The sequence below is a fragment of the Schistosoma mansoni genome, chromosome 1 (assembly GCF_000237925.1).
Source record: "Schistosoma mansoni strain Puerto Rico chromosome 1, complete genome".
In the NCBI taxonomy this organism is placed as follows: Eukaryota; Metazoa; Platyhelminthes; class Trematoda; order Strigeidida; family Schistosomatidae; genus Schistosoma; species Schistosoma mansoni.
The window spans coordinates 51,874,848-51,889,334 of record NC_031495.1 but is presented as its reverse complement, the minus strand read 5'-3'; the positions used below and the strand labels follow the sequence as shown (position 1 = coordinate 51,889,334).

The following is a 14,487-nucleotide window of genomic DNA, read 5'->3' as shown; positions in this document are numbered from 1 at the left end:
AGGTTTTCCATGGTGGTCTAGCTTCAATTGACTCATGATCTCAACTATATAAAATAAAATTATGATTGACAAATGATTTTAACACGAATATTGAATCTTTGTTTAGAGTTTTTATCACGTACTGATATTAGGTATTATGCAATAGTGTTCTGGAGTCATTTACGTGGATAACCTTCGTCCCAGTATGTAATTGTTTTGTCCATAAACTTCGCTACTGTCATTATTACCAAACTATTTAATGAAACAACAATTTTTGAATGACCTGTCAGAGGATTTTAAAAAAATCCAATTTCAAATATTTATATTGTTATCTGACGTTTCGATCCTTACTCTAAAGGTAACGTATCCATTATTTAACATTTTATTCGTAGGTGACATTTTATGATGGTTTTAAAAAATAAGTGTTGTTATATCAACAATAAAAATAAATTATTCAACATATTTATCAGCGATGTACTCCTTAAATATCACTCCCGGATACACTTTATTTATTAAAAAAAAGGACGAAATTGTTTAGAATTGGTGAGATTTCTCTTTTCAAGATAACGTTAAATATTTGTTCAACAGTCTAAAGCGCTCATTTTTATTCAGTAGTTCAAAAGAAAATAGACAAAGATTCATAGTCTAAAGAACCCTCCAAAAAGCCTGAAACGATTAGAAAATTTATAAGATATCCATCAAAATAGGAATGAATGCACAAACAGTTCAAGTCGTTAACTGATATCGGTTAGAGAATAAATGTAAATTAGGAATTGCTGTACAATTTAGTCGTAGCTTTAAGTTTTCCAGTAGTACACACTAGTGACTCTATAAGAGGCCGAAACCTGTAAATACTATTCTTACGGTGATCATGTTACTTTTGACAAGTGGGCCAGATTGTAATGGTCCATCTTCCCATTTTTATTTAACGTGTAATGTAGAGCGATCCTTTTTCTGTGGTGGGTACTACTGAGGAGTTTCAGACATAAGATCAATTACGCATCTAACACCCCTCAATTTACAAAAGTTTCTAAGTTGGCTTCAAATAACGGTGAGAGGAGAGAATCTTTTCTCACAGAGCATGTGTACATGTTGAGCGCGGACAGTTATATACATTTTTAGTATTCCCATAAGTTACTGTTCAGTACTAGATTTATATTTCTCTTAGAGACCTTTTTTAATTAAATACCATAGTCATTCGAAAACTGCAGTGTCTCGGAAGTTTAGGTTGAAATTCGAGTAGCAAAATTCTTATACGTTTCTCATAAGATTTCATATAAATCTTGCTAGTGAATGCTCGGTGACACGGAATCTTGACTCAAGGGTTTTCACCGAGTGCTTCTAATCGCCTGATATAAACTATTTTACTTGAAACCAATAGCAAACTTAGTTCTCAGATAAAAAGATAATTTTGAAATGATAAAACTAGCTACTGTTGACTTGTGCTTAAATAATTAATGTATACCATGATTGACAGAACTTAAAGCAACACCTGAACAGAGATTTGAGCCGTGAAATTTATTCATGTTACAAACTTAAGGATTTATTGAAGGTTTTTGAAAATAGTGTTTCTGGTGTAATGTCGATTAGGAATTCTGATTATTTTCTAAATGATTGTTGCTACTTATATACTATTGAGTAGTATTTTTGATTTAAAGGAAATTAAGTTTAGGCAGAATATTTTCTATCGAGTCGCTATGGGTTTGTACTGATTGTGTGATTCAAAATTAGCTTACGTCACTGACCAATATTAGATAAAAAAAACTGTTGAGGATTGTGAACCACATACTTGTTTAGTTTACTCTAGTTTTCAGAGATTTTCTAGGTGACGTAAGTCCGCTGTCAAACCTAATTTTCCAATACATTCCTCAAAACATTCTACTTTAATCATCTACCAGTAACGTTTTAAAGAAAGAAATTAAAGTTGCGAATAGCTTCAAACAATATCGCTGTTTGAAAAAGCTGATAAAGTTTATTTGTGTGACTATAGTAACAGCTAATCAGAATGATGAAATAATGTAATAAATAAACATTTCACGAAACTACTAATCTAAACTTGAGATATACGGTCATTTTGATTAGGTCAATTAGAAGCACTATAGGAATTTATCAATTCTTCATTTGTTAATTCTCATATAACTGTTGCATGTCACTCCTTTAGTAGAATTCGAAAGAAAACTTGGCTTGACTTTGCTGTGATTATTGAAAATAACTGTTAATAAGAAATCGATATGTGTCCGATGAAAGGAATTCGTACGTTTGATAGAGCTCCTACTAGTTGAATAGTAAAGTAGTATTATATAAAAGCATATTATAACAATGTAAGCTATCAATATACAGAAGACTGTAAAATGTGTCAATGAAAATATCGAAAAAGATCGGTGATCTTTTATTTCCTCCTGTGCCCCCAAATGCCCTGGTACGGCCGAGAGTGGGGAGAGTCCGCTCTCCCTCTCAAAATGCTCTCACATGGCCACGCGTATAAAGCCTCTGTCAGGGAAGTCCTACTCACTGCCTTCTCGTGGCATTACTGTTGTTTACGAAATTGAGAGGACGAAAAGGGAATATCCGGCGCCTTAACCGGTTCAGTGGACACGGAGAGTCCACCTAGGGGAGTTGGAAAACCCTGATTCCAAACCAATGGTGCACATGGGCTCCAGTATCCTGAGGGAACAAATGGCGTATGAACCAATTATTGGTCACCGGCTACCATGGGACTGCATCTCCTTACGATGCTCCACTGCCTTGTGGATCAGACCTTTAGGTCAGAGGCTTCGGGTGTGGCCCCCTAAGAAAACCACCTGCTTCAGTTTGGGCACCTGGGCAGTATCACAGCCCTCACACAAATCTCATTTGATTTGTGCGGCGCATATATATCTGGTGCTTCCTTGTACCAATATTTATGTGTTGAAATAAATAAATAAATATTTCCTCCTGTAGGTTAGCTAGATCTGAACTACCACTCCACATGACAGATAAAATATGTGATTTAAAGTCAAATACTTAAACTTGTATTTGGTAAATAAATTTCATTTTTTAATGTCATCTATAAGTATGATTGTAAATGACACAAATTAGTAGTGGATACTTCTTACTTATCTATAATATAATAGCCAATCACAATTAAAAGTATACTTTGTAGGGGGGTAATTTTAGATTGCTTTCATGATAAACAGGGGTAATCCAGGCTTTGTACAACCTGAACAGCGTAACAAAATACTGTAGCATAAGCATACGAGTACCATGAACCCCGTTGGACCATATTTATACCATATGGAATAAGTGTAAGAAAACTGCTGATAATCAATGTAGAATGAGCACTTATTTTCATCCAATTCATGAAAAGAACTTAAAGGGTATACAAAATTCAAATATCTTTCAAGAAACGCAAATAATTATTTGAAATCGTTTAAGCTATGTATTAAAGGCTACTAGATTGACAAAATAACGTCTAATTTACCTTTCAAATATTCAATTTTCTTTTGTCCCAAATAACTCAGTTGTTTATTTACTTGATCAAAACAGGAAAGCACCTCTTCAGGTCTATTATAAAAATAATTAAAAAACTAAACTTAATAAACTTCATATTCTCATATTTATACTCGAATAATGTGCGTTAAAGTCTAGCATACGGTGATAGCTTCTTTTGTGAAAACTTCATGAATCTCAGTTGATTAATGAACAAGAATAAATCATTTAGGAATGATTTAATTTCAATTATGATCCACTTCTTTGACCGATATTAATGGCTATCGAATACCGCTTGAAATGTCTCTCTAGTTTTTTTGTCTATTTCTTCAAACTGAATAGTTCAGTTGAAGCTACTGCCTTATAACTACTTTTCATAATATCTAAACTATTCGATAAAAAATAAGTTAGCCTGTTTAGCAAAAAATAAGTCATTCTGGCTATCAATGTGATTGATTGTCTTTAAGGTTTTAATTGAGTAAAATATGCATTCCATTGATTGCTCCACCCACATGGTTTCTAATAGAACAACTATGTAATTAATCTTTAATTAACTATGGCAACTAGTCATTAAATAACAATCCAGTTTATCGTTTCCGGGATGCTTCCAGAATGAACGTTAGTATTAGTGTTTAATGCTTGATACTTTTCCCAGGAAGTTTGAACTTCGCCTATGCTTCATGTTTGCTAACACTAACAAGGTAGACCATTAAAAATTGCAATTTTTTATGTTCTTAGAGAATCAAGGTCAAGTGATTCAGGTGCTTGCTTAAAATATCTGCCAGTGAACTACTCAGATAACACCGATAGGGATTGAAAAATTGAAACTCAGTAACCAAATACAGATTAATGTGCTAGGTCTTGAATGACACTTTTGTATGCAAGTTGGTGATATCACTGGTTGCCTAAATCAAAGTGATTGTAACAAGCGGATTTGATCCTGTAATACAGTATTTACAAGTCAAGTGCTTCAAAAAATAGACCATCACAAATACAAGGTGTTTGCAAATAATTAGTTGTAAGCGATAGCCGTAGATTGATCGTCAGGGGAATATTGTGTCACAACAACATGGCACAAACCAGAAGTTAGTGACTTCACTCAACCACCTGGTTGTTGTTCTTAGTAACCAACAAGTGATAGACTATTAGATTTTTCTCACAAATCACATTACTTATTCAACCAGCATAATTTACATTACTCTGCTCTATGTTGCTTCCTGACCGTAAATTATAACCTGTGACAATCGAACATATACATATTCAAAGCATTGTTCGGTTATTAAGTAACCGCTGAGTGATCGGTTATGAATTAAGGCAATGTGCTTTCATTGATAAAGGTGGGTGGGGAATATATTACAAATTCCCGAATGACAATTCCAATCTGCTGTTGGTTTTTTAAATAAACGGCTGTACATCGGTTTTAGTTGCGCAAATGAATTCATTCCACATCTTCGTCTGTATTCTACTTTTTAGTATTACTCCATACTTAACTCAATTGGTCATTTCAGATTGTATTTTCTGTGTATTTTCTCATCTCCTTAATTTTCTTCTCAATATTTGTCGCTGACTGTAACGATGTGAACTGAAACCCCTTGGATGGACGAGAATTCGTGCAATAACCTATGATCTCAAGGAGTTCATAAATACGCGTTTTTCCCAAAATAAAAAATATAACCATCGATGCTATTTTTAATTATTTCAGTCAACGAAACAAATTTTAACTTTAAAATTATTATTATTAATATAATTAACCTTCCAAAATCCTTCAATGCATTAGCATATCGACAGGCTACTTCACATTGAGCAATTAATGGATACAGGGAACCTGCACAATGATCAATTGATTTCATTTCATTTTCAATTTCTTTGTCAAGTTGATTGAGTAGTTTATTAGCTATTTGATCAATTTCTTTTTTCAACTGTTCAGCTCTATCTTGAATTTGATTAGTTATTTTCAATTCTGTTTCACTAAGTTCGTGACCATATTTAACGATATTATTTAAATAATTCTGTAATATAAACAAAAAATCATAAATAGGAGAAAAGGTAGTTAGTTTCTTCTTATAAATACATATTATGATCTTATGACATACAGTCAAGCTAATCAGCCACTGTGAACAAGTTTCTCAATACTGTCGTTTAGTGCACTGGAACAAAATTTAACACTTGAATGTAATAATTTTATCCTTGTTGTACCATTTTTTAAAATAAGACGGAACAAAACTGGAAGTGACAATAGCTATCTGTACTTGTTCTGTTCAGTGTAATTATTTTACCAAGTGAAAGTTTATATGTGAAGATAAGTGATATTACTTGCTTGATTAAGCCAAATTAAGTGAAGAGGAATTCAAACCATCGATCTATTGATTGACATCTAAGTGTTTAAACCAATTAACCATCCATTCATGCAGTCCCGCTGTTTAGATATCATGATTTAGCAACTTTTTAAATAAAACTGTGATATTTAGAGTTATAATAATATTCAAAACGATATATATACTTCTGGAAGATAAGTCCAATATAAGAAAAAACAACTTTCAACTACATAGCTAATTAATACTTAATTATTAATTAATTCATATACAAGACTGTTACATCGGTTTCCTTAGTGCCAACTATACTACACAGATATCGAAATCGGATTTAGTTAGGTAGATCTAATATCTTATCCTGAATTACGAATCAGGCACATAGATGATTAGACCACACATTCTCCGTTAAAATAAACATTTCAATATTACTTGGGTCAAATGATCATTATTGCACATACGCACACATACACAACTTTAGTAAAACTATGTAGTTTGACGAAAATATTGTAAAGAAGAGTCTATAAATCTTCGTTCTGGTGGAATTTAAGTTCAAAACCTTTAAATTATTTATTATCAAGCTTTCAATTAAATTTTGAAAATTATTGTTTATTAAAAGCTTCACAATAATTTGTATGATTTCACATAAGGCCTATTTCATCTTAGCAATGTGATTAAATTCTAGTTTAATTACACTTTTTAAAAATAAATTTCGCCACACAAAAACAACAGTGAAGAGGAATGTTATATCATCTACCTTGGAAATCATGACACATTGATGGATTTATATAATTTGCTTATCATTTGGGGATAAGCCAGTATTTGTCAAAAAATCCTAAACTGGTAGGTCCTGGGTTCGAATCTCGCGGGTGCGGAATAGTGGACGCGCACTGCTGAGAAGTCCCATAATAGGACGAAACGGCCTTCCAATGATTCCAGGTTTTCCATGGTGGTCTAGCTTCAACTGACTCATGATTTTAACTATGAAAAATACTGAAATCTCCACAAAACTCCTTCTGATCTAAAACTTAATTTTGTCATCTGAATAACTTTTTCATATCATTTAAGATTAAAAATCACTTAGTAATATTAATTCAGACTTAAGTTGCGTTGGTGGTCTCCTTAGCATTACGGATATAGAATGTTAACGAATATGATTAAATAAACAAACATGATTAAAAATAAGTAGACCAAATAGACCTTACAACTAACCACCCAAGTTCTGTGAATATTTTACTACCCTTAAAGAGTGTACATACAATGATTTTATTTACTTCTTTTAAGCTTATTTACAATTTATGAAAGTTTTGTGTTTAAAAAAATCTCCCATCCCTTTTTTCCAATTCAACTATACAGTCTGTAGATTCATTTCACCTTTTGCCATAAACATGATCATTAGTAATACCTAAATTATATTTTAAAGCTGTTTGCATTATCCAAAACTATATCTAATTCAAAGTTGAACAGTCTAATCAATAATATGTGTTTATTATAAACACCAGGTTATCATCTTATTAATTACTTACAACAATAACAATATTTAATATCTTTTAATGTCGATTATGCTGTATACAACTACAACAGGAAGAGGTTTAAATTCATTTGATATTGTTTGTTTGAATCTTCCCATAGATGTGTTAGGACTGCAACTGGTCAGTCTCTAATTGGCATATGTGCATACTGTGCGTATTACCTCGATATAGCCTTAATTCACAAGTATGGTAAGCAGAGATGGATAGTGGCTAGCAGTGGAATCCAGGACGCGTCCCAGAGTGAACATCAACTCTGAGATGCAGGTACATTCAGCTGACGAGTCCCAAATAGGACGAAACGCGCGTCCTGGATTCCCCTGCTAGCCACTATCCATCTTTGCTTACCATGCTTGTGAATTAAGGAAGAGGTTTGTTTTACATTGCAGTTATTCAAAATGGAGATTAATGTCTACTGTATATAAACTAGTACAGTGTAACCTGATTAAGTCTACAACCAATAGAAAGCAGTGATAAAATATGACATTACTAAATTTAAAATATTTTACAACTTTCGATCACTTAAATTCTAACAAAAATCAAAACATTAGTCAAATGAGTCGACGAAACAGTTATTTCAGCCAAACGAGATGAATGAAAACATAGTTCCAATCGAACTCCTCCAAATATGCATTTTTCCCATCAGAATTGACTAAACAAAGGCGAATGGTGGCCAGCAGTGGAATCCAGGACTCACATTTCGTCCTATTAGGGATTCGTAAGCTGTATATACCTGCAAGTGTTGAATTTTTTATTACGAATGTCAATTTAATACTTACTAAAACAATCAATAAGCTTACGACAGCTCACTATGCCTCTAATATTTTGCAAATTATTGAAAGATACAAGCTTATTCAATTGAGATAACTTAATTGTCATCTCAGTTGTCGGTTTCACGTTTTATATTCTTTCCTGTTGGAATAGTTCCATATTTACATCTATGACAATTTTCAACATGTATTATGTTCGTTGAAGGCTCTATATATAATTGAATTATCAATACAAAAACGAATGTGACTTGTGCATAAAGATATATTTATCACTCTCCTCTGACTATATACCAAGCAAAATTTATCACTTTTAATTGAATTATTGAAAAAAATGACTTACTTCGAATTGTGAACTGTTCCGTTTAACTCGATCGATTTGTTTATTAATTTCAATTTTAGCATCATGAACAGCCTTTTCCAATGATAATACAACGTGGTTTTCATGTTCTTTACTTTTAGATGACATGGAAAAATGTCCGCTACATTCAGCGCACAAAAGTTTATTACATGATTTACAGTAAAAACAAGCTGATGGTGATGGCCAATTGCAACGATGCCCAATAATAGTTTTACTTTTATTATTATGATGATCAACAATAGTGGAACCATTTCTGACTGTGTTATCTGCTACGTTCTGATTATTACTTATAATCTCATTTGAACTAATTGTGTTAAGCTCAGAGAATTCGTGATCAGTACATTGAGTAGGTGGAGCCTCTCTCATGCGTAGTAAAAAACCGTTTACTAAAATATCCTATAAGCAGGAAGGAAATAACTGAATACTTTTAAGAAAAAAAGCAACTAATAAAAGCATGTGCAATATCAAAAGTTCAGTATTCTCAATCTATTATTCACTCTAAAATTACATATGATTCATCAGAGTATGCAATTACACCAAATTATGAAATCTTAAAACAGACTCCTACAAAGAACCGGATAAATATAAATATAAGATATATATATATATAATGATGGAATCCGGAAGGGGAGCGGAAAAGAGGAAGGCTAAAGAACACATTACTTTGGGAAATGGAAGCAGATATGAAAAGGATGAATATTAACTGGAAAGAAGTGGAAAGGATTGCCCAGGACAGGGTTGGATGAAGAATACTGGTGGGCGGCCTATGTTCCTCCACGAGGGGTAACAGGCGCAAGTAAATGATCAGTTAAAACTGAATGAATGTACTTCAATACTGTAAAGTATGCTAGACATAAAGTTGTTTTTATTCAACTGTAGAAAGCGGTTTATTATTCACTTAATTAGTAAACGATTAACTAACTTCTTAATTTAACTTAAAATTATAACCAGTAGTGTTAGCTAAGTAATCATTGAACATGAAGTCAATAGATTAAACAATATTATAAATTTCACGCTAAGTTGACAAGCTTTATCATAAGTTTGGTGGACGTTTATTTTTTCATTCAAAAACAAACTTTCTGAAATTTTCTACAATTCACTTTTATCTTCTAATAAGATAGACGGAAATTTTAATAATCTTGTTAGATTAATTATTAAGCAATTAGAATACAAATATTTATTTATTTCAAATAATAAGAGAATCAAACTTTCGATCAAGGTTTATTAGGCTTGGACATTGAATACCACCTGACTGTGGCAGAATGATTCAGGTTATTTAGCTCATACCTCCCAACAAAAAAAAACAAATCTTTAATGGGAACGACGATAAGTACCTTATGAATGAAAGTCTAATAGCTTTTCAATGCAATAAATAACTTATGAATCTCTTGAGAATACTCAGTCGTATACTAGATGTTTTCGTGCGACATATCTCTAGATAAGATTATTATCATATTAGTTAATAATAATCAAGTCAACAGTTTAGTTCTGTTAGTCAGGGAATTCAATTCAAGAAATAACTTTGATAGTGACCGACTATTATTCTCGATAAAGAAAACTACTCACTAACCAATTTTTTCCTCTGACATCTGCTAAAAACCAAAACCAACTTTCAATTCACCCTGCATAATATATCTGATCTAGATGGAGTATATACATCCTAAGATTCAAACTTATATCTTAGACATGTTAAACATGAAAAATAGAAGATTAGATCCCTCCTAATTTCAGATGTATCTAAGTCCAAAACTTTTTTACTAGTTACTTCAACAGATTTAACCAAACTTATAGTCAGTCATTTAGTTCAATACATGAATAAATAAAATCGATTACTGTTTTTTCTACTTCCCTCTCTTTGCGTTTTTTTCTTAAAAAAATAACCTAATGTTTGACCTAAAAAACTGTTTATAATGTGTAATTTATGCTAATATATTAAATACTGTTATTGATTTTGTCTTGTAGCATTAACTGTACGTTATCGAAATTGTTGAGAAATGTAAACAACTTATCAATCGAATGATCAGTAATTCTGTTTTCAACAAAAGTATAAATAAACATCACCCTGTTGACGATTTCGAATGAAAATAATTCAATGAAATCCCATTTATATTTGTCATGCCTTAATACATTACTAACGAATAAATTATGCGGTTGAATTTATGATTTCATTTAAGCTAGGTTAGGCGTTCGCGCGCAAGACTGAAGGTCCTGCGTTCGAGTCCTGCATGGGGGATTGTGGATGCTCATTGCTGAGGAGTTCTATACTTGGATGAAACGACCGTTTAGTGCTTTCAGGTTTCGCATGGTGATCTAGCTTACATCGACTCATGAATTCAATGACTAGATTACTACTGCAGTGAACGAGAATACCAGTGGGTTCAGTCAAATGTATGTGAATATAAAATTACAGAACGTCTTAGTAAAATCTGAGGACCATACTGTAAATACTTCATTTGCAAAGTGTCAATCGATTGTATCAGATTTGACTGGTCCCTCATTCCCAGACCAATTACTCTCTCTGTTCCCGTTCTCCTTTCTTCGATCTTCTTAACGTTCTATAACCAGACATTTCACTTTCTATTGATGATGCATACTACTTATATCTGTTGACAACAGTAACACACACCACACTATAGTCTCAACAAACCCCCATTCTGATAATAATAATAAATTATAAATGATTAAATACTAACTGACATAATAAGTTAAAAATTTGAAATTTATTTCATCAGTAAATCCATTGTGAATTTCAGTCCAGTCTTTGGATAATGTTTCTGATTTTTACTCAATTGGTTAGAGGGATAAGCGACTAAAGTGTTTAGATAAAATGTAAGAAAACGTAACAGTAAAACTGAAGCCTTAACAAAAGTAATACGGTTCAATTTAGTCCAGATTCTGATTAAAAAAAGACATGAGAAACTTTAAGAAAACTTGGAAGAATATAGAAGTAAATTAGGCAGAATTAAGCTAAATGTAAGATGAACAAATCGTACGTAACCATTATTTTGAAAATATGAATATAGCAATGCCATCCTGGTAGATTTTAAGACGTCTACCTAAGATTTATAATTTCCGCTGGTTAAAAAAGTCACTTTTCACGCAACTTGATCCCTTGATAAATTTAAACAGACCATGAAAACCTAGCTTTTTAAAATAAAATAAGTTTATTCTATTTCCAGCTTTGTATCAACTACAAATAACCTAAACTTAGAATAAGCAAAACAATTATAAATTAAGATTTGGCATAATTTAGTTAGTAGAGTTGAGTTAGATGTTCGAAACGGAACCGAGAATCATAATATGAAGAAAAGAAGTACACGTATTATGTTCTCTATTCATCTTATGATTTTGATTCCATTTCATTTATCCATCTCAACTTCCCTAACTAAAGTATGTGAAAACGTGGTTTATAATGAGATTACTATTTGTAAATTTGGGTTGATTGTAGTTGATGCGAAGTTGTGAAATAGAATGAATTTATTTTGTAAATGTTCTGTTTAAACTTATATTTAATCTCCACTGACGGTAAATTTTAGTATAAATGATTACTGAGTATTCCTTCCAAATAACCTTAGTATTTACTATTGATAATACAATTTATTCGATAGGTAATCTCTCAAAAGTCAGGCTCATCAAAACTGTTTGATGGAAGAGAAACCGTCAATTTACTTGATTATTAAATATGTTTTCGCTCTGAAACTTAATGAAAGATGGAAATCTTGTCAATAAAACCTTGTTTATACCTGAAATCTATCAAGGATTTTTGTTCCCATAATTCACTTAGTAGTCGATTGACTATGGACTGTAGGATTGGTGATATTACTCTTAGTTAGATTAGTCTCTTTGTAGTGCCTATAAAGTGATGTTATGTTCCTACTCATTATCTGGAATGATCAATGACTAAAATCAGCCTGATACTGCTGTCTCTGCTTGTAACCGTTTAATCTAATAATTCTTAACTTTTGTCTTTGAAAGATTTTTCAAGTCAACTGTTATATCATGTTCGTTTATTTCACTTTAGGTTTCACATGGCTAGTATTAACTTTGGTAACGGTCGAATGATATAAAATAATAATTTATTAAAATTCAAGTGAGGTCGTGAGAAATTAAAGAGTAGCTGTGGAACAGTGAATTTGATTTTTAATTTATTCTACTTGATATTTCTGCGGGTTTCTAGGGAAATTCATTAATGACTTATCTTCCTTGGTAATAATCTCATTAATTATGGCTTTCTAGTGTCAGCATCTTTAATGAAACTAAATAAATGGAAGTATGGATTAACTCTAACGCCATATATGCTTAAGATGGTAGTTGGTGGTAATCAATAGGAAACCCTGGACCTACTACTTGCTACTTGGCACTCGTCAGCAAGGTGTACCTGTAATTTCGAGGGAACTGATGCTCTCTAACGGTTTCGACTCCATGACACCCAGCTTCACAGTCAGAGACGTTACCACTTGGTCGATACGATTTGACCTGCACTAAGGAGGACTTGACATACATGACATTGATCACCACCTAATGATCAATCAGTTGCCATATACACTTCTCAAACGTTCTGTAGACTTATCTTCAAGTTACATTTTAGCTCTTTTTGCTCTTGATCATTTGTCAATCGAAATATGAAGTGTAACTCACTATTATTAATCGAAATAAATTTGTACTAATAATGTTATTCCACTACAAATACAGTGGAAATTTGAGATTGAATAGCTAATCAAATGTTAGGTTTCCTTCTACAATCGATGTGTATTGTTTGATAACAGTGTTCTCAAGACAATCAGTACACACACAGATTGTGTAAGTTTTCAAGCAGTATACTTATTTACATTATACTAACGCTGATGTAAATCATGTAACTGAGCTTTAACAAATTAAAAGAAATGTCAAAATGTATTTCTTGAATTTTTATTGTTAACCTTGATCTGATAAACTTAACCCAAGACAAACATAAAAATATCTTCTGTGACCTAGTTAAATATATTCTCTTAGAAACAAACAGGTGTAATATTTCCTGTTTATCGACTGAATCAGCAGCTTTCCGTTTCCCATTCAAAAAAAATTTACTACATCCCAGTTTCAAGTTCTAACCAATTCTTTAATTCACAACATGTTATTGTAACGCCTATTATCACTAAATTTCTTAACTTTGACTTTTGAATTAAGCTTTTATCTAATTCCCTTGTTTATTAGTGAACTTAACTCATCTATACATATAAACAGGTCAATAATATAGTGTTAATAACTAAATAAATCTTCAGTATGATTACATTCTATATGAATTTAATGAGTTTGGCGTCAGTCATATTGTGGTGCGGTCTACTTATATCCATATAAGTAGTATATGGTGATGGTCAGACATAGAATGTATTTTGGCAGAAGATCGATAAGAAAAGAAGTGAAATGAAGCGCAATCGGGATGAAAATGCATGAACAATGAAATCAGAGAAGATGGATTGATATTTACAGAAGGAACAGTAAAGATTAAGATAATTGATTGTTATTTTGAAAATTAGCTGCTTGCTGTATGGTTATCAGATCTTAGTAAAATGGTTTGTAATTTATGCTTAAATACATTCGACTGTCCCCATTCGTGTTCTTGTTCACTACAATATAACACATAAATAGTTTATTTAGACTGGTCATTTACGAGCTTTTTCATTAGATTTACTCAAATACCATAAGTGTTATTGAATAATTAATTGTGCTTCATACATTGAAACACAAATAGCATAAATATTTAATTGTTTTGATTTTTTTAATCAATTAGTTTAATAAAATTAAATGATTATTATCAATTTGGTTGAGAAGTGGTTAATTGTTGCTTTCTGAAAATTAGACAAAAGTAGCCAAAACTTACGTTTTTACACAGCTTGAATAAATGCTTGTGACAACCTGGATAGTAAACCTAGAAACTAAGGCATTGAAAATTTACCTAACAATATTTTTTAAAATATTTGTACAGTTGTAAATCGTAAGATGTCATCTTTTCAACTAACTCTAACCGTCTATTAATCTACGATAGCACTGAAATTATTAATAGAATCATCATATAAGCTATGAACATATTCGGC

The 14,487-nt window shown here is 31.9% G+C and overlaps 1 protein-coding gene across 1 annotated transcript in view; it reads right to left on the bottom strand.

Moving 5' to 3' along the window:
• Smp_172100 (hypothetical protein) overlaps positions 1 to 8,779 on the bottom strand; it is a gene marked incomplete at its 5' end in the record, with an annotated part of 24,089 nt that extends 15,310 nt beyond the window's left edge. Inside the window, 2 exons of the mRNA XM_018794796.1 lie at positions 5,273 to 5,456; positions 8,396 to 8,779. Of these exons, the coding sequence (XP_018649173.1) occupies positions 5,273 to 5,456; positions 8,396 to 8,779 (568 nt within the window). The remainder of the gene's footprint in view (positions 1 to 5,272; positions 5,457 to 8,395) is intronic.
• Positions 8,780 to 14,487: the final 5,708 nt, after the last annotated feature.